At 35.4% G+C, this 27051-nt stretch overlaps 1 protein-coding gene across 1 annotated transcript in view; it reads right to left on the reverse strand.

The window, feature by feature from the left end:
* DCDC1 (doublecortin domain containing 1) overlaps positions 1-27051 on the reverse strand; it is a 309876-nt gene that overhangs the window by 253522 nt on the left and 29303 nt on the right. The window contains exons 5-7 of the mRNA XM_043582274.1: positions 16285-16554; positions 14935-15091; positions 14284-14446 (exon numbers count right to left, since the gene is read on the reverse strand). Coding sequence (XP_043438209.1) covers positions 14284-14446; positions 14935-15091; positions 16285-16554 — 590 coding nt within the window. The remainder of the gene's footprint in view (positions 1-14283; positions 14447-14934; positions 15092-16284; positions 16555-27051) is intronic.

Raw genomic sequence — 27051 nt, forward strand, 5'->3', positions numbered from 1 at the left:
TTATGTCACTTTTTTAACATACTAATTATGCAAAATCAATTTTATTGCCTGTGTGTATACACCTACCATTTTTATTCCTTATAGCTTTCCAGTATGAACTTAATTTTTTTTAACGTTTATTTATTTTTGAGAGACAGAGACAGAGCATGAGTGGGGGAGGAGTAGAGAGAGAGGGAGACACAGAATGTGAAGCAGGCTCCAAGCTCTGAGTTGTCAGAACAGAGCCTGGATGTGGGGCCTGACCCCACAAACTGTGAGATCATGACCTGAGCTAAAGTCAGACACTCAACTGACTGAGCCACCCAGACACCCCCATTATGAACTTGAATATGACAGATCTACCACCTTGATGCTCATCGATGACAACAATGGTACAGAATTTCTTCAGGAAAAGAAGAAACCTGCCAAGGAGAACTGCTTGCCAAATGAAGGTTTAGGAGTGGAGTAAACTGGAATAACTCAAAGTATATTTAAAGTAATTGCTTACATATTCCTCAAGACTAATTTGGGGGGGGGGAGGTCATCTCTCTTAAAAACCCTTTTCCAGCTTGGACACCCTTCCCTGGTACAGGTGTCCACCACTGGCAATCCCACCGTACCATCATTATCATTGTGTGCTTCCTTAGCTAACTATACACTGCCGACCTAGTGCATGGAGCAGGTGTTCACTAAGTGCTGCATGAATCAATGAATAAGGCTACCCTTTATTCCAATGTAACTTATTCTGATCAAAGAAATATATTTATAATTCTATTACCTGCAAACATGGAAGGACACTTTACTCACTTAAAAATAGTCTAAAATAACAAGAGATCACATTTCTGAAGTTTCAAATCAGTTTTCTGAAAGAACTCTTGATGGATGTAGGAAAAGCACATAGTACAGTACATTTTAAACTAAATTTGAAAATATCATTTATAACATAAAAATATACAGTTTTTTAAAGGTATTCCTCCCATTTTCCAGATTTTTGTTGATACTGATAAACATGGAAAGATTATTAGAAATATATAAAAATGTTTACACAAGTAAAGATGTTTAAACCAACCTGCAAAACAGTCTAATAAAATAGTACTAATGATGACTAAAATGTATTAACAATATATTAGATAAACAGCTTCTCTAGTAGTTAAGAGCCTGCAGCTAAACTCCCTAGATTTGAATCTTAACATAATCTTTGAAAAAAATCAGTCAATCTTATTTGCTTTAATTTTTTTTCTTTACTTTTTTTAGAGAGAGAGAGAGAAAAAGAGAAAGAGAAAGGGGAGAGGGGCAGAGGGAGAAAGAGAGAGAGAGACAGAGAGAATCTTAAGTAGGCTCCACAGTCAGTGCGAAGCCCGACATGGGGCTCGATCCCACAATCTTGGGATTATGACCTGAGTCGAAATCAAGAGTTGGACACTCAAAGGACTGAGCCACCCAGGCACCCCTACCTTAGTTTTCTTATCTGAGAAATGAGAACAGTAATAGTAATTCCCTTATTTGTTGTATGGATGGAAAGAATTTATACAGATAAAACACTTATGTGTAAATAAGAAACACAGTAAATGGTGACATTATTATTCTCCTCATGATTTTCATCAAGAACTTAGCATATACAGAACAATGTGTTAAGTGCTTTATGTACATTAACTTGTTTTATCTTCACAATCTTAGGAGGTAGGTAACATTATCATCTCCATTTTATAGACAAGGAAAATGAAACCTAGGGAAATTAACCAACTACATCTCTACCATAGAGATCTCTATCATACATCTTTTAAGTAAATCAGAGATCAGACCTAGGTTTAATGATTTCAAAGCCTGCTGTCTTAACCATGACACTGTAAAAATTAATAAAAGAATTCCATTAGTTTAAAATGACCAGATTTCCCCAACTTCTTATTTTCCCACATCCTACCATAGTTCCACCTTAAGACCACCTAAAAGCAGCTGCCCCCAGTGCCTATAATTTGGTCAAAATGTCCTTATGAAAACTACTGTGATTGTGGCTAACAGACGAAAAAATGCTAAACATCAATCATCATCAGGGAAATACAAATCAAAACCACAATGAGATATAACCTCACCCCTGTCATAATGGCTAAAATTAACAAATCAGGCAACAACAGACATTGGCAAGGATGCGGAGAACGAGGAACCCTTTTGTGCTGCTGGTGGAAATGCAAACTGGTGCAGTCACTCTGGAAAACAGTATGGCAGTTCCTCAAAAAATTAAAAATGAAACTACCCTACGACTCAGCAATTGCACTACTAGGTATTTATCCCAAGGATACAGGTGTGCTGTTTGAAAGGGGCACATGCACCCCAATGTTTATAGCAGCACTACTGACAATAGCCAAATTACGGAAAGAGCCCAAATGTCCTTCAACTGATGAATGGATAAAAAAGGTATGGTATATATATACAATGGAATATTACCTGGCAATCAAAAAGAATGAAATCTTGCCATTTGCAACAACGTGGATGGATTATGCTAAGTGAAATTAGTCACTCAGATAAAGACAAATATCATACAACTTAACTCATATATGGAATTTAATATACAAAACAGATGAACATAAGGGAAGGGGAGCAAAAATAATATAAAAACAAGGAGGAGGACAAAACATAAGAGACTCTTACATATAGAGAACAAACAGAGTTCCTGGAGGGGCTGTGGGTGGGGGTATGAGTGAAATGGGCAAGAGCATTAAGGAGGATACTTGTTCGGATGAGCACTGGGTATAATATAAATTTTAAAAAATAAATAATTTTTAGAAAAAGAAAAAAAATTGTGATTTGTTTACAAATATTTGTGTCTGAATAAGGTTTTTCAACCTTGGTAAGTATTGACATCTCTTTGTTCTTTGTGATAATGGCTGTCCTGTGTATTATGGAATATTTAGTAGCATTCCTGGCCTCTGCCATTGGATGCCAGTAGGACCTTCCTAGCTGAAACAACCAAAAATATCTCTAGACATTACCCAATCTTCTCCAAGGGTCAAAATCAACCCCAGTTTAGAGCCACTGCAATAAAAGATTTTGAGATAATCTCCCTTTGCAGAAGTGTAGGGAGCTGTGAATAAGCCATTGGCACACACCATGCACTTTTCTGACTCCAAACTTGACCATGGCTTTTCCCTCCCTTTTGGTGGGCTCTCTCTCTTTCTTTTCAATTGAGTCTCACCTCTTCTAAGAAGTTTTCTTTGATCTATCTTTCTTCAGGATTTATAGCTTCATCTTTATGCTCTCATTTCATTAAACTTCTCTGGTTTTGTACGTGTGTCCTTGTTATAATTTGAGCATTTTAAGGGCATTGAATGTGTTTTTATCTGTGTGCCTCTCTAGTATCTAGCACATTGTAAACAAGTGTGCTTATTAGACATTTAACAAAATAATAAAAGTTGATCGTACATTTTTAATGTAAGCAATTAATCCCTGATGTATAGCCAGCACCTGAAGTAGGGCTTATCACATAGCAGATGTTCAAAAAAATATTTGTAGGGGCACCTGGGTGGCTTAGTCAGTTAGGTATCTGACTCTTGGTTTTAGCTCAGGTCACAATCTCACACCTTCATGTGTTCGAGCACCACATCGGGTTCTGTGCTGGCAGCATGGAGCCTGCTTGGGATGCTCTCTTTCCCTCTCTTGCTGCCCCTCCCCTACTTGTGCTGTCTCTGTCTCCCTCAGAATAATAAACAAACTTAAAAAAATTTTAAAAAATATTTGTAGAATATTAGTCAAACATGTCAGATAAGAGCATCACTATTATTTCACTAGATATATACCAGGTAATATTTTCATTAGTAAATATAAATTGGACTCCTGTTTTTTTCAGTATTTTGGAAAAAGATTACATTTTGTTACTCATGATTAATTAGGTTTTTCATTGCCATGTCCCTCATTGAATTTACTCAGAAACCAAAATACATATCATGAAAGATAGCTCAGAGTAGGAAGAAGCAAAAAAGTCATAGGCTTAGTGCATTACAATGTACTGACTTCAGAATTGCACAACCTTGAAGTTCAAAGAAACTGAAAATTACTGACTCTAACCACCTGCTTCATTTACTCAATTATTCATTCAACAAACATGCACTCAGTGCCTATAACATGTTCCCTGCTGCCTCAAAGAGTTCTCAGTCTGTTTGGGAAGACAACAAAGGAAAACAAACACAAAATATGGCAGGTGCCTGGTCAGAGGTACCCATAACGTACTGGGAGAATATGGAGCAGGGACACCTGCCACAGCTCATGGTGGCTGAGAAAGGCTCCCCAGAGGAGGACATAAGGTAGGACTTAGAGGACACACAGAGTGTGTAAAAGAGTGAGAGCATAATCCAGAGAGAGGAAATGATACAAATAAAGATGCAGAATTATGCAACAATATGATGGATCATTGGGAGGAGACTGAACACACAGGGGCCAGGCATGGATCAAGGAAGGTGGGAAGTAGTCACATTAGAGCCTATGTACAATGCTTACAATCCCCACACTTCCCAAAGCAGGCCATTCCATCTTTTGGAAAGGTGGAACTATTGGAAAAATCTTCCTTACATTAAGGCAAAATCTGCTTCTCTAGGTAACAAACCTATTAGGATAAAGTGAGGGAAAAAAACAGCTCTAACGCAGCTTGTCCTCAAAATACGGGCCATGGGTCTCCTATATAACAGCTAGAGAACCAGAGAACCATCATATTTAGCAACACAAGGTGATTCTTCTCCACATCACAGCTCTAGAGCCATATGTCTTCACATGAAGAAATGTGGTGAGGGCTGACAGCCTGAGTAAGCATTATTATATCCAGGGGCAAGAAGAAAACAGTTTTTTTTTTTTAAAGAAGAAATTTTTTTAAAGTAACTCTACCCCCAACATGGGCCTCAAACTCATGACTCCAAGATAAAGACATGTGTGCTCTACCAACTGAGCCAGCCAGGCAGCCCGGAAAAACAGAATCTTCACCCTTTCACAGCAGCATGAAGAAACTGAAGATGCTCACCAAAGCCCTGCCTAGATTTTAGCCTTGGTGAGTTAGAGGATTAAGTGAGGTTGGGAGTGGGTAGAAGGAGAAGTAATCAAATAGTAAGGGGATGGCTGGGTACTGGGGCAGGAACGAGGCCAAGTATTAAAACAAGAAACTTAGTGCCATCTAAACCCACTTTGAGCTTCTCGGGAAACATACTAGCCATAGCTAGCAAATGCTTTCTATATCTTTGTCTTTTGTTAACTTTCTCACCTTAAAACCCTGGCATCTCTCCCAGTGTTGAGGCTATCTGGTACCTTTACAAGAATTAGAAAACTGCCTCTCCACCTCCTCAGCTCCCCCTCCCCTGCACCATGGTGAAATTGAAAAAAAGTGAGTGTAGCTCCACAGTCCTTCAGCTATGCACAACAGTGGGCAGTGGCCCTGAACCTTCCCAAAGGTCACACTATCTCCTCTTCCTTACTTCCTTACTTTCAATAATAGTTAACAAGCACTGCCTGTATGCAAGGCACTATAAGAAATACAAAGAGAAGTACTAAATGAAAGAAGAGAGCCTCCTATCACCACCAAAAGAATGATTGAGGAGAGAGAATAGGCAAGAATGGGCATTCCTGAGAGGATATGGGAGGGCTGAAAATCTCAGATCTACAGGTTCCTGGGAGAATCTTTTATCCCAGCACTCCACTTCTGAGCATTGTCTGGTCTCAGACAAGCATTAGCATAACCATTAGCCTCTCTGCGATGTAATTATTCTTGGGCTGGCTTACTCTGGCCCCCTGCCAAACAGGAACATTCACAAATCTACATATGAATTTGGGGTAGGGGGTTTTTAATATACTCCTCCTAAACATCCACTGACTATTTACAGCTGAGCCTGCTGCTCTGATGAGATCTATTTTCCTGGCAGTCACCTCCCTGAAATACGGATGGTTTGCCATGGTACCTATTTCATTTCGTCCTTCATTCATCCATTGAACAACATTTACTGAGCATCTATTAAGTGCCAGACCCTGTGCCAGAAAATGATGGTGAATAAGGTAGCCATGGTTTCTGCCTGAAACTAACTTGGTCTAGAGGGGCAACAGACATTTATACATCTGATGATTACAAAAGGGGATATTGAGAATGCAATGGGAGCTTATCCTCACTACTGGGAGTTTCCCCAGAGAGTAGAACCAAATACAATGCCTATCCCTATATGAATGCAATAGCAGGATCCCTGGAGGTCCACTTTGGAGAGTTCTTGAGACTCTGTCTTGTTGACAGTACTCTCAGCAAAGTCTCAGTGCCTCTACATTCAACTGCCAAAGAAGGGGTCCTAGTCTTACCTCATCCTCTCCTTTAAATTTGCTAGCCACACCTAGTGGGTTCCAAAGTCACAATCAGACCTGTCCCTGTCTTCTCCTCATGCACTTCTTTCTGGAAAGTTAAGAGACCACTGGGTGAGAATGGCAGTGGAGACTACACTCAAGTGAAATTCTAAGGCTCAGCATAACCTTGGAAAATAGTTCCCCAATGGGACATCTCCAGATGCTTAGGGACTGCCAAGTCCCCTTGACTATTCATATAGTTACTGTCCTGAAGCACTCGGAAAATGTTAGGCCCCAACCATACGTTATATTTTATTTTGAAGAATCCACATCCTATTTTATTTTTATGGTTTTGTTTATAATTAAATCATGAAAAAGATAAAGCACTTTCTAGCCTGCTTCTGTGATAGAAAGTCTACCTACAATATCATTACATTTTCTCAGTCTACTTCAAAAAATACAACATCTGTCATAAAATTAAATAAATCTGGGTATTCCCCATTGTAATTTTCCATTTTGCATGTGCCAGGCAAAAAGAATACTGCCTTTTGTCACCAAAATAAAAGCAGCACATTTGCAACTTCAAATCCATGAGCTTATTAAAAATCTTATTTAAAAAAAATTCATTCTCTTCTAGTTGGGCAATAAACTTGAAAATACTTTAATGTTCTGATTGTCAAGCAGGTATAGATAATGACATTAAATATGAACAAGCACATCATTTCATGGGTGCAAGATAAGTTTATAAAACATAAATGTTCTGACAGTAAGAAAACATACTGCTATACTCAATTATATCATTTGTTCAAAATACAATTGCTTCTATGTTTGGTAAATAGAATAATCCAGGTCACATTCCTGTGTTCAACTGAGTTTCTAGTCACTCCCTTTTCTTTAAATACTTGTGTTGTTTCTGCATGTTCCTAAGTGTCATCATTTATTGCTATAGGCATGATGGTTATATTTAACTAATAATGACAGTGGTTGTCATTAGATTTTAACTCAGTAACACTAGTCTGACATATCATTTGAAGTATGTCTTCAATTTAAATTTGATTAAAATTACAAACATCCCATCTATTGTGCCAATCAAAATGTTTTCACCCTTTCCCTGAACTTTTCTATGAACTTTCTTGAAATAAGTTATGGCAGCTTTAAGTAAAGGCTAGCCTTGGGTCATAAACATATTTTAAAATATGACTCTTGGAATAGAGCACAGCAAGACCACTTGGGACTTTTCTAAAAAGAAGGACTTGATTTTGACTTACACCCTGGACAAATTCTTAAGGCAAAAAGCACAATATAGTGAGAGTTCAAAGGCTCTAACTCAGATTCCTATATCATGCTGTATACATGGGTGCTTTGCAGGGATTTGAATTTGCACAAGCAAAAATTGTCACAATTCAAAAAGCTGCATTTTAAAATCTTAGACCTAGCAAATACCTTTGGCAGTAAAATCAGGTACTGTGACGGCTTGTATGAAAAGCTGGTGGAAATGTGCCTAGTAAGAGATAGTGCAAAAGGAGGGAAAATAAATAAAGATCAGATGTTTTAGACATCTACTATGTATGGCAGGCTTTTACATACATCATCTTATTTACTCCTCACAATGATGCTGTGAGGTGTCTACTATGGGGCTCAATTTGTGAATAAAAAAACTGAGGCTGAGAGAGGCTAAGTGAGTTGTCCAGGCTCGTACTGTAGTTTGCTTCCCTGGCAGTAATGAAGAAAGCAGAAGTAAATGTTTTTGCTGTTATTTTCCTGACTAGCTAGCTATTCTAAACCTAGCTAGCTATTCTAAAAAGGGAGGAGTGGACATAAGGTTCTGATTAATAGCCTTGGGATCTTAATAGCAATTGGAACCTTAGTTATGTTTAGGAAATGCTATTCTCAGTGTTCTATTTAAACTAGGAATTTATAGATATTTAATTTTCAAATAATTTATCTTGATTTAGAAATAAAGACAAGACCCAATAATTCCTTAAGATGTTATACCTCAATTTTACAGGTAAGGTCAATGAAGCACAGACCAATCTGTCCAAGGTTATATATATAGCAGGGACTAGAATCTTACAAGATCATCTGACTTCAAGGCTAGTGTTCTTGCCACTAAATAATAATACGTTTCTCATGTCTTTCCCAATACATGTCTGAGAGCTTAAAAAACTAATGGTCTGAAAGGCAAACCCCTGAAAAGAGTACCTGCCTAAAAGATTTGATTTAAAGTTTACTGCAAATGCCTGTTTCATTTGAAAAATCATCTCCTTTTGTTTCCATGACATTATTTGTTCTTACGATACCACCCTTTTTATTTGTTTTATAACACTTACCACTGTCAATAAACACCTTATTTGGTTCTTTATATATTTCTTGTCTTTGCTCCTTCTACTTCTCTTAGCCTGGCACATTGTAAGGACTCAATACATATATTTTGAGGGAATGATTAAATGAATTAATGGTCTTTCTTTATTCCTCTGCCTCCTTAGAGAACTACAATTTTTTTATTACCTCTCACATACTCTCTCAGGTCTAGCCAGGGAGATAGTCTCTCTGTCTACTTTTACTCATGTAGCAAACAACTCAATGTGATATAAAGACAGTATTTATAATACTTCTGAGTTAATACTATGGTGAGGGGGCACCTGGGTGGCTCAGTCGATTGAGCATATGACTCTTGGTTTGGGCTCAGGTCATGATCTCACAGTTCATGGGTTGGAGCCCCGCATTGGGCTCTACACTGATGGTGTGGAGCCTACTTGGGATTCTCTGTCTTCCTCTCTCTCTGCTTCTCTCTCTCTCTCTCTCTCTCTCTCTCAAAATAAGTAAATAAACATTAAAAAATACTCTAGTGAGAATTAAAATTTATCTGTTTTTTTTGCAGCTACAACAGAAGGACCTTACCCAAAGTCCTAAGGTCAGATGTAATTCCATAAATAGAATTTATGGATACAAAAATGTTAATATAGCGCATATATCCTAATAGTGAATAGATCATATGTTATTATGTAGTGTGTCCAGCAAGGTTTAGGGTAGCAGCCCATAACCAAGCATATTAATTATTTTTTAAATACAACTGGTTATCTATAGTAAGTAAGGTTCTGCTACCAAATGAGTTCTGAAAAAATTGTTTTATCTTCGGCAATTTTGAATTTTGGAATTGCATATAAGAGATTATGGACTTGTAGCACTAACTCAGGAGTTGTGAGGAGTAAATATAATACACTTAAAGCACATAACTCAGCGCGTGACATACAGAAAGTATTCAAATTATCAGGACAGTTCTAGGTTTGCACACCTTCGCTAAACAAGTGTAGCCTCTAGGTATATATGCAACTCAACAGTTCATGAATATGTCAAGGATTTAGATGACTCTCAATGATTTGATAATTTGACAATATAAGGAGATGCTGCCACTTGTATGCTCTAGATTTTCCTATTAGCTAAGGACAGTTTTTAGAAGGTCCAACTCTTGCAATATTCTTTAGATCGACATCTGTTTATATAGTAAAGATACGCTACACTCTTAATGGTTTTAAACATTTGGAATAGGGAAATAAATAAAATACATGCTTAAGTTTTACCCATGTGTGATCATCACAAAACCCAATCTTAGCTTTAGCAGGACAAAGCAGTCCTTGGTATAGTCAGCACTGTAGCACTGTCTTGAGATCTAGCAGCAAGAATAGCAAGGTGTGATAGGAGGTGGGTAGTGGGTTATTTCTTGAAACATGTGCTTTTAACACAACCATTTAAAAATCAACAAATTCAGAGACACATAATAGAACAAAATATAATGCATGAATCCAGGTTCATTAAACTAACGCATTTTTTGAAAAACAAAATATGACAGAACATTTCATTATTGACGTAGATTGGAGAAAAAGTGTTATGCTGCTATTTAGAATGTGTCTTGTATGTCATGGAATTGAAATATTTCTAAATCATCAATAATTAAAATGATGAGAATCCATCATTTCACTGACATTTACTTCTACATGAAAAGATGGCCTATTTTAAATGTGCTCACACATATTCTTGTCAATCACAAGCTGTCACAGCAAATTATTTCATTTTGTAGATCACATGGCAGTTAGCAGAAAATCTCTAGGTTTAAATTTAGATCTTAGGTGTAGTATCAAGAATTCTTTTCATGGATTTTTTTCTGGGACTACATCTTCACAATACAGTATATGAAAGATGTAAAATCTTATTCATAGTACTCAGTTTCATTTCTGGTTAACAAAACTCAGGACTGAAATGAATCATTGTAAATAATAGCTCTAAAAGCCAAATAGTCGAATAGAATATATAGGAAAGAATGAAAATATAAAGCTAAAGAAAACTTTAAACAATCAGAACACCACACAATGGAACTTGGACCTAATGAGTTAGATCCAAGCAGCTTTTTTTCCTCTCATCTTTTTTAAGACATTTAAGTAATTGCAGGGCATTTCTTATGCTAGGTTGGCACGGCCTACAGCTTCTAACAGTTATAAAGGAGCTAAACTCTCATAAACCCCATGAATCTGATGCAAGCATTTTCACTGTGCCATTAAAGAAGATTGAGGAAACTGAATGAAACCTAAAGTGCATACCCATGAATCCAAAAACTTTTAAAATGCCTCTTCAAACAATTCACTAACTACATCTTCACAATTCTAGAGAATCATTAATAGATTTCAGAATCTTCAAATGCCATAATTATATGACCTAATAAGACCGTTGATCTTCATCAAGAGTTATTATAAAAAAGATTTCTATTTTTCCCCACACACAATCTTCTGCTTAGGCATTTAACTTCAAAATGTAAGAATTATTCTAATACTGCTTTTCAACAGGGAATGCTTCATGTCAGTCTTGACCTTGGCTTGACCTCTACATGAACGCTTTGTGTTTCCAGGTATGTGATAAATAGCTCTCTGGCTTTCTATTAAATCTAGTGGCACTGGCTGTCAACAGTGGTACTCAAAATGGGTAGTAAAGTAGTTAAAAATTAGAGATGTTCCTTAGGTCTTTTTCTACCTTAGTAAATCTGGAAATAGTTCTGAGGCTATTTTCACTGTTGACATTGCTTTTCCAAAGAACAATAAGAAAACAGTGAAGTATGGAAATACAATTGCCAAAATATATACAGACTTATTTGGCCTTCCTGTACCAGAAATAATGTAAATTTTCCTTTGGAGGACCCATTTGACTTATGTTGTTAAAAAGGGTTCTCAATTTTAAGGATTTGTAACTTATAAGCTCCTTAAAGGCCAGGACTTCGATCCCTAAGCCAAAACTGCATACATAGTAGATACTTAAATACTTATTGGTTTAAATTTAGATTGAATTAAATTAAATTGAAGTTAAAATCAGAGATAAAAGAATAATGGTTTTTAAAAAAAAGACTCTAAGCCCCCCTTTTCATCTGTCTCTGATGTGGTCTAGTACCTGGCACATAGTAGGCTCTCAATGAATGTTTGCTGAATGAATGGAAATCTTTATATTAAAGTAATGGCTAATTATTGACTCTAATGCCTGTTGATTACCTGAATATAAAATATTCATGTTCACGTAGAGAGCTACAAGAGTAGCACCCAATTCTGCCAGCTGTTTTTATCCTATTTACCTTTAGAACGCGTCCTTACTCTAAATTTATCTACCACCTTCAAGACTATTCACACATGTCTTATTTTTATGGTACACTCATGGCAAGTTGACAAATTATTGATTATCTGTAAAATACATGCAAGAAAGGTAATTTTAATCTGATTTGAAAAAGTACATGTGAATATGTGGGATATATAGATAGATATATATATATAGACATATAGATAGATAGATATGTAGATAGATATAGATATATATTTGAAATCTTCCCACACTTCTCTCAAATTATTTAATTCAAGTTAAAGACTATACTATGTATATATAATATTTATTTACATTTATGTTCTTAAGGTTCTGGAAGAAACCAAATATCAGTCTTTAGTCTTCTAGGCTTATCTATGAGCTTAACATAGACAAGTGGCTTTTTCCCCATTATACTTATCCTAGGTCTTTTTAATGGACATGTGATATGCTAGTCTGTGTCCAAGCTCACCTACAATTTCTTTTCTCAAAAGACAAGGCACATCTGCCACCTGCTCTACTCCGTGTCCCAGCAACAACTGTCGAGCAGCATAAAGATTGATTATCAGTCAAAAACCATTGCACAACACCAGATTTTGGTGGGTTAAGCTTGCTGATCCAGCAAGAGATGGTGTGAAATTTTCAGGAGTGTGTGCCAACATTTTGGTGCTAAAAGAACAGCAGTGCATGTCACAGTGAAACACAGCCAAAGATATGCAGACAAAGCAGAGAAGTTTTTTGTTCTGGACTTGGCTTTAAAAAGGATAAAAGAGAAAACAAAAAGTAGGAGGAAATTAGTTTGTACATTTAAAAATCATCCACCAAGCTAGTCATGTGTTTAACACTGTTATTTTAAGCATACATGTCCAGAAAATTTTCCACGAAGCTTGGCTATAAATAATATTTATATATCTCTTCACCAATACCATTATCAATGAAAGGCCAGTATTTCTTATTAATAAAAACAATCAAGATTTTAAGGAAGCACTCATTACATACACACTTAAATATAAAATAGTCACAGAAACATTTACCTACAAAGACTCATGTTTTTATACAAGATTAATTTTACAAATGATTCAATGAATACAAAATAAAAGGAGCCATAATTTAAAGTTAAATCAAGATTTGAAAAATATATGGGTCTACACTTTTGCACAGGTAATTTTTACTGAGTATTATAGCAACAAGTTTCTTTACCTTGAACCAAATTACCTTGAACTTTCTACTGATTTCAAGAAATTATTCCTGATGATCAAGTATTTTCAAAGAGATAGAAACCCTAGTATCATCTTATATAATAACATTAATAGAGGAAGAATTTTCATCATCTCATCTGTAATGAACTCCAGAATTACTTTTCTTCCACTTACACAATTATTGCCTAGACTTGTCCTGGTTCACCAGCTTTATAGCAGTTGTAGAAAAAAATACTTCTAATAAAGTATTAAAAGTGTAGGGGAACATAGTCAGATACCCTGAATTTGCATGCCAAAGTTCTTATGTCATTTAAATGTGATTACTATATATAGCATTTGATAACAGACTATGGATATGACATGCTTGTAAGAATATTCTCAGTACTTTTCTTTCTTTCTGGAAATGTATTCTTTCTCACTGAAGAAAGAAAAATGTTTGTTTTAGTTTAGAAAATCACATTTGTGAATGTTAGAAACACTGCACTTTTGAAAAAAGAGCTTACCAGCATATGTCTAAAATACATATGTTTGTATTTGTGTGTATATATAACAATATACATATGTGTATATACACATATATATGTGTATATATATAATAATATACATATGTGTATATATATTATTATATATACACACAAATATAAACTACACACACACACATTTCAAGGTTTAAAAAACTCAAGCTGCAGTATTTACCTTATGGAAAATTTTGTTAGGAAAATCACATGTATATAAGAATTATATGTTTATTCTGATCACATTTTCATAGTTATGTTAATGCCATCTGAAAAAAGACCAAGAGTGTAAATGAATAAATGCTCCTTGAAACTTTGAACTATTTTCTGAGAGAATAAATCTAATGAATTATGTCTGTTGGGTGTCACAGAAACTAAACAGTAAATTCAATAATCTCTGATTTAATTTATTATATTTTCACCATTTAACCTCCTGCAGGCTCCCTAATGTCTATTCAGATCTATATTAAATTAAGCACCAATGCTAATGAAGGGCAATAAACGTGGCTGTCAGTGGATTTTTCTTTCATTAAGCACATTATCCTCTTACTGAGCTGTAAATGCGTAAACATTAGTTTTGTTAAACCATGCAAAAAAGACAGGATGAAAATCATTTTTTAATTGCACCCCTGAAGCAATTTACTGTGGGTGGGGGTAGAGTATATTTTTTTCTTTTTTACCTTTAATTTTTTTGAATGGATCTAAAAAGGGCTCTCCTGTTGAAACATAAACGTCGGCTTCATGGGGTATATCTTCAGGTTTGAGGGCTTCAGTGCCGTCTGCCAAGAACACTCGTCGTGCGGCCATGTTCAGATTCAGCTTTTCTGTGCACTCCTCCAGCAACTAGAAGAAAGCAAGAGGTAAGAGAAAGTGAGTTAGGACAAAGAAGCAACACATTGCCATGAAACAAAAGGTGCTAACGATGAAAACAGACACCCATTGAGTCACTGGCCAAGTTAAGTAACTGAAGTAACTCCACCAATGTATTTTCTAGCACTTGAAAATATACAAAGAAGAGGAAAATCACAGCTCTGAGAATATCTAAGTCTAATTTTAGTTCTTAAATATTCTGTCAGTTTAACAACTCCACAAGACAGAAAACCATCGCATCTGTTTATTAAACAGAAGGGTCATTTATTTATTAAATGTACCATTTACATGTTGATAAAAAAGAAAGGAATAAAATGTCTGTGAGACCTATGTATATATAAGCAATTTACAGATTCATCACTAAAAAGAAACTTTTAACACAATGCCATCTTTTTCATTTTTTATATTATGAAAGAGTAAGGGAAGAAATAAAGCACTGAAAACTTATGAACACTATTTACCAAGGTGATGGTTGGTACTGTAACTTTGGCAAAGACCGTTCTACATCCATTTTTGTAAGCTGTTACTGTAATCACTCTGGGATGAAGTTTGTGTCTTTGACATGATCTCTGCCAATTCTGGGCCGGCTGAAATTTTACAGAAGAGAACTCTGCATCTCTGAAGGAAAAAACCCCACAAAATTGGTGTATGTTAATTAATAATAACATTTAAATAAATATTATCTTAGGCATGTTTTACAGATATAATCCCTAGTGATTGTTTCTAAGTATTCACCAAAAAAACCTTTTTATAGGCTAAGATTTAAAAAATTTAATATAGAATAGGCTTGCTAAAACTGTTCATGTAAGGCAGCTGAAAATAATTGATTTTTATCAATTTACTTATAAAACACCACAACACTCATTTAAAAAAAAGTATGTATACATGCTATGTTCTGATAGAAAACAAAAAATAGTAACATGGTCCTACCATCATGAAATAGCAAACGGGTAAGATTTTCCATTAAGTTTTCATGTTTATCAAAGTACTTTGATTTTTGAAAAAAAGATTTGAAATTCAAAGTTTCTTATTATAAATTTCTTACTCTAAAGTTAATTGTAATTACCTTCATCTCAAATTGTTTGGGGTAGTAAAGGAAAATTTCTAAGTTTTGACTTCATCCAAAATCAGTTTCAGTCCTCATTATTTCCTCAGCAAAAGTACATGGTAAATTACTAATATGTTGTTTTGATTTCAGAGTTCTCTAACTAACCCTGGTAATTCTTAATGCCACAGAAGCAAAGTAAACATTTTAAAATAAAAACTTCAGGTAAATCAAAGTCATAATACACCTACGTAATCAAACATGAAAATAACGGGAGTATCAGTTTCTTGGTTTGAGTTTTGCTCTTACCAACATTTTTTTCTATCCATAAATTCTTAGGTTTGACAGTTTATGACAATAATCTTGAAGTGAAAATATACACACAAAATGGTTTTATAATAAGTTCATTTCAACTTGATTTTACTGGAAAATACTGCTTAAATATCAAAAGTATGCATTTCTATTTTTAAACAAATATCTGGTAAACAGATATTTTGTAGCCCTAGTCTGATTCTGCTTCAAGTATTTTTTTCAGAATTTCATATTATCCACATTTAAGTGTACCTCATGTTTTCCACAAGTGTAATTAGCAACATTCTACTCAGGTGCTTTCAAAGAAAAAATAAACAAAACAAAAACAGAAACAAAACCCTAGAGATGTGTTACATTTTAATGTCTGAAATAGTCAATTGAATCATTATAAATTCTGCTCAAAGGAAAAAGCTTCAGCAGTGGGTTAAAAAGAACAGAGAATAGCTTTGATTACCTCAGTTGACCCATTGGATCACTGACAGGTCTGTTTCTCTTGGATACTGATATAAAACAAGAATTGTTTTTACTGTTTGATTTGTAGCTATATGGGTCTGATATTTCATCATGGCTATGATCTGATACTGTTTGATGTGGGGAGCAATCTTGAAGTCCTGACCCTTCTGATACTGTCGCTGAATGCAAAAGCCTGTTGGGGCCAAACTGAGGCTGCAAATAATCTTCAGTTGTTTTAATAACTGCTTTTGCCTGGGATGACATAAACTCTCTGAAAGAAACAATCCAGGGAAGAATACAGCGAATTGATTTGTAATTACTTATTAACAACTACCATATAACTGACTGTATGACATGTGCTAGACAAAATATTACACACTTAGTCATTATTTTGTTTACTCCTTAGAATCTCCCTGGAAAGTGGGTACTATTTTCATCCCCATTTTACAGATTTAAGAAATTGTGGCTCAGAGAGGCCACTTAACTTGTCCAAGTTCACATAATGAGTAAGCTGACAGGGTAGAAAACTGAACCCAAGCCCATTCTAAAATAAACTCACATTCATAACCATTAAATTGAATTGTTTTGCTCCATCAAACTAAAGAAGAAAGAATGTATAATGCTTAAAACAGCTAAGTACAATTTTTTTTAATTAAAAATTTTTTTCAGTGTTTTATTTATGAGAGAGACATAGAGTGTGAGAGGGGGAGGGGCAGAGAGAGAGGGAGACACAGAATCCCAAGCAGGATCCATGCTCTGAGCACAAAGCCAGATGGGGGAACTCAAACTCATGGGCCACAAGATCATCACCTGAGCTGAAGTCAGTTGCTTCACTGACTGAGCCACCCAGGCTTTAATTCTTAGATTCATTTAAAAATTACTCCGTACTCTGTTCAGTATTAGGAAATCTAAAAGTTAAAGAGATGTGTCTCCTACCTTCAAGAAACTTGCAAACTATCCCCTAATTCAGAGAGAATATATGCTAAACAATCTGCTTAGAACTACGGGTGTGTATTAACTATAAATGCCAAAAGAATTTCTTGAAGGCAAACTCACTACATAGGCTAGAATAAAGTTCATGAAGGCCTCATGGCAGACTAGATTTATGGTGACCAACTCATCCTGGTTTACTCAGGACTGCCCTGCCTTTGGCACTGAAAGTCACACACTCCAGGAACTCCCTGAATCTCAGACAAGTTGGGACAGTTGGTCACCCTACCTGGTAGTTAAGCTGGAGTAGTAGTATTTAGATAAACTATGATATTTCAGGGGCACCTGGGTTGCTCAGTTGGTTAAGCATCAGACTTTGACTCAGGTCATGATCTCCCAGTTCGTGGGTCCGAGGCCTGCATCAGGCTCTGTGCTGACAGCTCAGCCTGGAGCCTGCTTCAGATTCTGTCTGTCTGTCTGTCTGTCTGTCTGTCTCTCTCTCTCTCTCAAAAGCAAATAAATATTTAAAAAAAAACTATGATGTTTCAACAAAGGACCATATGACCTGTGACGCTGTGTAGTACCAAGTTATAAAGATGGAGTATATAGGGAACTTGCTGGTATGATAAAATGAAACACGTTTTAACATAATTGAGAATATTGAGCTGTATGATGATTAAGCATAGATGATAGTAAACTTCCACATATTATTTCAGTATTCCATGTATGTATTTGTATTTTTATACAAACCAAATCTGCTTCTTTCTAATTTGTTAGTTCCTCAATAGTTTTTATGCATAATGTATTATAACCCCACCCACTCATGCAAATATAAACTAGCATATGCTTAATGTGGAAAGCTTGGCACAGCCAGCCCCTCCTCCAGATTTTTTTATCCACCAATATCATTATAATCACAATTATTTCTTCTGGCCTGTCCTCTCTATGTTCACAAATGTGTAAAATGGTTGATCATTTCTTCTGAGAGAATGAAAGGCTTTCATGTGGCATGGGGAAAATTGATGTGTGTGTGTGTGTGTGTGTGTGTGTGTGTGTGTGTGTGTGTATGAGAGTTGATACAGTGGATCAATAAAGCTAAAACACTGGGATGCAAGCAGTTGTATTTGTTGTTATCACATGTTTCTACCCAAGTCTGTCCTAGACTGACTGTAGCTCTAGGGAGAGAAGTAGTCTTCCCTACACTCCAAAACCTAGCCAGGCTCAAAACTTTGGCAGCCTTTTGAATTGATCACTGGACATTAGCTCTGGCAGAGGTGAGACCTCCCTTCAGACCTGGGCTATTCGGACTTTGATAGCAATGGTGAATGGTGGCATGAGGCAGAGGTCATGTCTCAGTGGCAGTGTTTTTGCAGCAGTAGCAATGGAACTGCAAATGGTCACCAAGCTTTTCAACTTAGGGGAAGAGCTAAGTTGAAGACTTAGGGGAAGTTGAAACTTAGCTAAGTTTTCAACTTAGGGGAAGAGCTAAACAGACAGGAGGAAAGATCTGCAGATCTCATAAATAGTTCCCAGTGCCCATAAATAATCACTTGGAAAGCAAATACTCATGAAAAGAAAGAAAACAAATTCTCTACTTAATGAAGAACAGGTGTCTTTTTTTTTTCAAGATTTTATTTATTTTTTTTTTAATTTTTTTTTTCAACGTTTATTTATTTTTTTTTGGGACAGAGAGAAACAGAGCATGAACGGGGGAGGGGCAAAGAGAGAGGGAGACACAGAATCGGAAACAGGCTCCAGGCTCTGAGCCATCAGCCCAGAGCCCGACGCGGGGCTCAAACTCCCGGACCGCAAGATCGTGACCTGGCTGAAGTCGGACGCTTAACAGACTGCGCCACCCAGGCGCCCCAAGATTTTATTTTTTTAAAAATATTCTCTGCACCCAACTTGGGGCTTGAACTTATAACCCTGAGTTCAAGAGTCATGTGCTCCATCACCTGAGCCAGCCAGTTGTCTCATGTCTTTCTTTTTCAATGAATGCATTTTGTTTACTATCAAATATTTTTACAAATATACTAATGATTTTATATAATAATCCATTGTCACGCCACCAGAAAGTGAAAGGTTTTTATTTTTTCCATATTTCAAAGCTTCAACTGTGTTGATGAGAGGGTAAAGGCAAGCTGAGGGCAAAACTCAAGCTGACACCCCACAAACCCCCTCCCCTTAAGATGGGATATGTATAACATTCTTTAGGCACTAGTGACTGCCTAAGAACAAAGGCAGGGAGAAACAAATGGTCAACTGATAAAGATTGCAGTCATGCAGGACATGAAACTCTACTATAGTTTATAACTGCCTTGATTTACAGGAAAAATTTACACAATCTTAGTAACAGCCAGACCTCCAAGAACCTATAGACTTAATTTCCTAGAGCCCTGATGTCACCTCACCTCTGTAGGATAGAAAATCCTATGTAATCAGTCATTCTTCACAATCACAGCACAGCTCTTTCTGTGCATGGCTCCTGTCCCAGTGCTATAATAAAGACATCTTTTTGCACCATAAAATGCCTCAAGAATCCTTTGACTGTTTCGCTCTACGACCCTGCATCATGTGTCATACCATTATTAATTCAGTATTTTGCCTTTTTTATTTAAATATTGTCTTAATAACCATTTTTCGAGTTGCTATATGGTCTTTACAGATTTTATCAGAATGTGAACAAATTTTATCAAGTATACCTTGCTGTCCTCAATCTAATCATGTAAAAGTTATTTGCTTTTCTTTGTCTCTTGACATATCTTCCCCCTGTCTTCTGGTAACAGCACTGGCATCCTTTAGGGAAACTTTCATCCTTCTCCCTGCCAACTCCACATGATTCTGGTAGGGCTAGGACAATAAATTATATGAGATTTACCTGGTAAATGGTTAAAAGAATTAAATTAAGCAATATGATTTTACCATATATTTATTTATTATCTGATTTTCTCTAGTAATTTATATTAAAAAGCATAAGAAAAGGTAGCTTTTCATGTAAAAAAGTCACTACTGGGCCACCATCTGTAGTCTTCAGCTTTGATTTGTTTTATCAATGTTGATGACAGGTTTGCACTAGTCCTTACACACTATTAAACTCTTTTTTCTTATAACATTTGATGTGTTGCCTAGTCTTTGGGCGTGTGAGAGGATAATCACAGAACCGTTTGGCAAAGCTAACTTGTCCTACACAGGGAATTAAACCCACACACATGGCTTGTTAAATTAATGCTGGAAACGAGGGTGTTAGGATCATTCAGCTCAAACACATTTGGGTTTCAGGTGACTGAGCTTGTTAGTGGTATACACAGAAACTGAAAAAAGGAAATAAAACCACTCCAGCAGGGCACAAAGAGAATTAGAAGACCATTCATTGCTCTTTAGAATATACTACTGACTTAAGAACAACTGTAGTAGAAATGATATTGCAATAGCATTGTATGGGAACAGATGTTAGCCACACTTGAGTATAATAAAATGTATAAACTTGTACAATCAGTACGTTGGACACCTGAACTAATGTAATATTGTGTATTAGCTATACTCAAATTAAAATACTAAAAATCAGGAGCACCTCTCTGGCTCATTGACTCTTGACTGCCAGGTCATGAGTTCAAGTCCTATGTTGGGCATCCAGCTTACTTAAAAAAAAAAATTAAAAGACAACAACAAATACCACAACTCTAGTAGAGTGCCACATTTTTTTATTCAGCAACCTCATCTATCCTTCCGTATCTAACTGCTTCTTCCTCTTACGTCATTATTGCCTAACCTACCTCTGTCCTTCTCCTTACTCATGGCTTCTGCTAACTTCCTCTATGTATCTCCCTATTTCTGTACCACACTACTTTCTGAAGACTCTCTATGACTCACATTCAATGCCCCCAAAACTTTAATTGCATCACTATCCAGTTTAGGACGCCCTGCTGGGTAGAACTCTCAAGGTAGGCAATCTCGTAAGCCACTGGCAAGCCTGTCGATGGGAAAGTACCCACCAGTGGCCCAAAACTAGGTACAGGAGGGCTTAGAGTAAGATGGACTCTCATATGCATGGCCTGTCTACTATGCCAAGATAAGCAGAGACACTATATTATTTGATTGGAGAGGTGGGCAAAGGAGGTAGTTCTACACTAGCAGCAATGAACCAGTAGTGCTCTTTAGCTAATACAACTCTAATATCTAGATTGTATTTAAGGAACCATAATTATAGCCTCCTTATTTGTCTTTCTTTCTCTTATTTCTCCTCATCTTTTCCTTTGAAAGATCTTTTTGCCTTCTCTGCAAAAATTTCTTAGAAATCCCATGACATTCAGATTTATTAAAGTGAACTTTCTTCCACCTTTAGATTTATATATATCTTCATATAGCTATTGTCCCCCCACAGACAGTTTTTGCCTTTTAGAATTGTACTATACCTTCCCACAGTTATTTCCTTCACCAAGACTGTCTGTCTTTTAATTGAGAATTTAGCCTGTAACCTTACAATTTGTTTTCTAGTCTTCGTATGCATTCTCTGTTCCATTGCATTCCTTTCTTGTTCACTCTTGGATTAAATAATATATATTTTTTATTATTTTATTTTTTTCTATTAGATTGAATGCCCTGCATTGTTTAACCTTATTTTTAGTGGAAACATTAGATATTATAATATGAATCCTATAATTAAAGATTAATATAAATTACTAATTAATTACCTTCCAGATAATGCAAGAACCTTAGAACATATCATGCCTATTTATTGCTCCCTCCATGGGCTTGTGGTCTATATATACTTCCTTATTCCATTTTTCAAGGATATGTGTACCTTAAATCCATGTGGTTAATCCATGGCTTAAATCCATGTGGATTCCTAAACCAATCGTTTTAGGAAAGGATTCTTTATCATAAAAAATAACCTCAATTTGTCCTCAATCACTGTTGAAGCTATCTACCACATTATGGAACCTGGACTAATTTATAATTTTATAAATTTTAACATTTCTATGTCAGCCTTATTATCTTGTCCTGTAAGTTTATGATGTGTCTTTACTGTAAATCTTTCATTATATCTGTAAACAATTCATATATATAAAGATTTCAAATTGTTTGAAAGATTGGTAAGATTTCTATGCTACCCTTGCATATAGGAATGTATTTCCTTCCTGTGCATTCACATTTGTCCTGGTAGATTTGATAGCTGGAATCACTATACTTTATCAATTATGTAGCCCATATAAAATGCTAGACTTTGATTTCTGTCAAATATTCCAATTCACCACTGTATTATTTACTCTTTTACCACTAGTAAGAAAGCATTTTTTTCCAGCCTAAAGCCTAAATTCTACTACATTAGGTTGGTACAAGAATATCAATTATACAACTTCAGAAATATACCTTCTTTAAAAAAAAATTTTTTTTTTTACATTTGTTTATTTTTGAGAGATAGAGAGAGACAGAGCACAAATGGGGGGAGGGACAGAGAGAGAATGAGACACAGAATTCGAAGCAGGTTCCAGGCTCCCAACTGTCAGCACGGAGTCTGATGCGGGGCTCAAATTCACAAATTGTGAGATCATGACCTCACATGAAGCGAAGTTGGACGCTTAACCGATTGATCCACCCAGGCACCCCCAGAAATATACCCTCTTAAAAAATATCTATCTATCTATCTATCTATCTATCTATCATCCATCTATCTGTATTAGTTTCCTATTGTTGGGCAACAAATTACCACAAACTTAGTGGCTTAAAACAATATCTATTTATTATCACATGGTTTCCATGGGTCAAGGGTCTGGGTAAAGTTTCCCAGGACCCTCTTCTTTGGATCTCATAAAACTGAAATCAAGGTGTCATCTGGTGTTACAGTTTCATCTGATGCTCATGGTCTTTTTCCAAGGTCATTCAAGTTTTGCCAGAATTTAGTTCTTATAGCTGTAGAATTCATAGTGACTATGAGTTCATAGTGACTATCATCTTCCTTAAGGCCTTCCTTATTCTAAATCATTCCCCTACATCCTGTATAAACTGACGTACTAGTTTGCATATTGATATGTTTGCTTTGTGATTTGTTATGTGATTTCACATGATTTCATACCCATTCTGCCAAGGTAAGATCTTTGCTTTACATCTTTTACACTTCTACTGAAACTTAACCAGTAGTTGATATAAAGGAATAACTACTCTGTGATAATTATGACATCATGCCAAAATGTGTCACTAAAATACCACTGACAAAATAAACACAATTTTTGAAATAAAATGTAAGAAAGCCAAAGCCAAGAGTTATGTCAGGCAATGTTGATTATTTATCCAACAGTTATTCCACTGATTTTTCCTTAGATGAAAAGTCTCAGTTATGTTGTGGATTCATCCTCTTTATATGCCCATGGAAAGTATCCCCTAATCAGTTCCCATGGGTGAATCCTCAGTGTCTAACACCAACGATGGTAATTATATTTCCCTTGTCCCTTGCAGGCTAAGTAATCAGCCTATGATTACTACATTACTATGATCCAATTTTGGTCACTGAGACATGATGCAAAGTCATCTGGAGAAAGGTATTTTGCCCTAATAAAAAAGAAATATAGGGCCACCTAGCTGGCTCAGCCAGTAAAGCATGTGACTCTTGATCTTGGGGTTCTGAGTATGAGCCCCACATTTTGTGTAGAGATTACTTAAAAAAATAAAATCTTAAAAAAGAAATAATCAAATATCCATTGTCTTTAGTCAGAAATTTTTTAAATAAAATTTATTATTTTATTTTATTTTATAATTTTATTTTATTTTATATTTCATTTCATTTCATTTTATTTCATTTCATTTCATTTCATTTCATTTCATTTCATTTCATTTCATTTCATAGAGCAAGCGAAGGAGAGGGGCAGAGGTACAGAGAGAGAGAATTCCAAGCAGTCTCCCACACCACGGTCAGTGTGGACTCTGACAAGGGGCTTGATCCCATGACCCTGGGATTGTGACCTGAGCTTCTATCAAGAGTCAGATGCTCAACCAACTGAACTACCCAGACACCCCTTTATTCAGACATTATTGAGTGAACATGTAATAAGCCATCTTGTGAGTAGGAGGAGTCATACCCAAGGATCTAGCCAATAGTCTGAGGATGGCAGAGGAAAAGATACAAAGAGCAAGGCTCTTTGAAAACACTGCTGAACCACTGAATTTAACCCTCGAATTGCCTGCCTCTGAGGTTCTTGTTATGTAAGATAATGACCGTTCCTCATTTTTAAAGTCACTTTCAGTTGAGTTTTCTGTTACTTTGTGCTAATAGTAGCCTAACTTACACAATCAGCTTTCTAATCATAGTTGCTTTACTTTTTGTTTTATTCAAAATCTTTACTAATTTTATAATGGACTAAAGTATAAACTAATATTGTATTTTCTAAATATTTTACTTTTACTTAAGTAGAAACATTTCATCAAAAACTTCAGCACAGGCATAAAAATGACACAGAGTTTTTATTTCCCTGCTCTTTCAAACACAAAGCATCCTCAGTGAATTCAGATTTCCATGGCAGAAATTTGCAGGTGGCTAATAATTCTATTCATAACTAGGAAGTGTGGCTACTTTGACAGATCATGGCTCAATAACAAACATGCAGGTCTAAGTAATCACATAGTTTAGATGTGAATTCAACAGCAGAATAATGACAGATGCCAAGGATTTGTACTTGCTGTTGCTTCATACCAGTGTTGGCTGTCAAAATGTCTCTTTTTCCTATACAGAAGCCATAGAATTTTTATGGATAGCAATTACTTACAATATTCAATGAAGTACATCAAGTATAACAACCACTCTTTAGCCCCTCATTATTTAGTAGTCTCTTTGTTAAATGTAGTCAACCATTTTCATCTAAATTATTTATTTATACTGTATATTTGACAAGCATATATTTCTTGCTTTATATTTGTATGGCATTTAAACCTTCCTGAAGAGTTATGTTTTTTTTTTAATATTGTCATTTGTAAAACTTATCTTTATCCTATTACCATTTTAATAGTAATTAAAGTCTCTAATTGGAATAAATACAAATAGGAAAATGTAAACATGAGGGAAAATGACCCCAAGTACATTCAACAATAAATCACCAACTTAAAATACTGGAATGCAACGAATAAAAGAAATAACCTTATATATGTTTGATGAATGTAACCTTGTATAAAATCTCTGGAGTACATAAAGTACAAAAATTTCATTAAACTTCATCCTAACCTTTCTCCAACTTGATGAAATGAATAACCTAAAGATATAAATAACTTTCTACAATAGCTAGAAAATGTAAGTTAAACATCATAGAAAGTAAATAATACAAGTGATAATAATAAAACTCAACAATTCCCCTCAAATTTTATCTCCAACACCAGAAGAAAATATATTTCTAGTTTGGCCTAGAAATTTAGGTAAGGGTATCCCAGTTGCAAAGCAATTTCCAGTTATTTTACAATACATACTATATCAAATTTGTACTTACAACTTGATGATTGAATAATAACGAATGCATAGTATTCAAATTACATATATACACTATAGGAGCTATTCAATGTCTGTTAAATTGAACTTGTTTAATTTTATAGAAGGAAATTCTAAACAAGAGGAGCAATTTCTAAAATTGGTAAAGGACCCATCTGAATATAGGATCATCTCACCCAAAGGCAGAAAAGTATATTTGTGTTTATACAAATGTACAAAGGAATAAGAGCAAGGTACATCTTTAAAACTGGGGAGGTTATAGATATTATACAGAAATTTTTCCAGAGGAAATCTAAATTTTCAAAAGGAAACAATATAGTCTTTTAACATTTTAAAAGGAAATCATACATTAATCTTTAGATCTGTAGAGATTTTTATTTTGAAAAAAAATTGAAAAAAAATATGAACTGCACAAAGTGTGATTTGTTGGGCAATGGAGGTACTTAAGGTGTTGCCTTGCTTCATTAACTTTTGCTGTCTCCCCTCTCTCCCTTCTGCTACCCATCCTGTGCTGGGAACTGAGCCCATTTTTGGAATGATGAAATTGCTAAACTTAAACTGTCCCTAGAAAAGGCAATGTGATCAAATGTTTCTATTTATAAAGGCATCTAAGACTCATTCCAATTAAAAATATCCAAGACCCAGGGTGCGTGGCTGGCTCAGTCAGTGGAGCATCCAACTCTTAATCACAGAGTCATGAGTTCAAGCCCCACATTGGGCACAGAGATTACCTTTAAAAAAAAAAAGTAAAGAAAAATCCAAGATAACTAAAATTAGACATTAAAAAGTGAATGAATAGTTTATGTGTTGCCAGTCTCCTTGAAAGCACGATTTGTCTGTGAAAAGTAACCCAGATAACATAACAAAAAACCGTTGGTAATTCACTTTTAAAACTGATTTAAGTCCTCGTTTAATGTACTAAAAAAAATTTCTCCTGCAGGGAATTAAAAGAGTTGGCAACACACTCAGCTGCAAGCAAGATTAAAAGATACTATAACTTTCTATTATAAAAATCATGAAATTACATCCTAGATGATCATCAACTAAAAATCAATAAAATATTTTATATGTGGGATAGAAAGAAATACTGTTTACAACATTATCTTAATTTTAAAATGCAATTTTAATTTGGAAATCTACTCAGCACTTAGAAATATCTTTCTATAAATATGACAGAACTGTCCATAGATACCAGTTACCAATAAATAATTAATTTTGCCATCCATGTCTCAAAGGTTGGTGCTCTGTGCCAGCGTACCTGGAAATATATCACACCAAAGCTAGGTAGGAAAAGTTTCCTATTGTGCTGCTTTTCATAAGAATGATGCTAGATATTTCCAGTCATCTGACCTTGTACTGGTAAGTCATAAA

Source organism: Prionailurus bengalensis, chromosome D1 (genome assembly GCF_016509475.1).
Source record: "Prionailurus bengalensis isolate Pbe53 chromosome D1, Fcat_Pben_1.1_paternal_pri, whole genome shotgun sequence".
Classification (NCBI taxonomy): domain Eukaryota; kingdom Metazoa; phylum Chordata; class Mammalia; order Carnivora; family Felidae; genus Prionailurus; species Prionailurus bengalensis.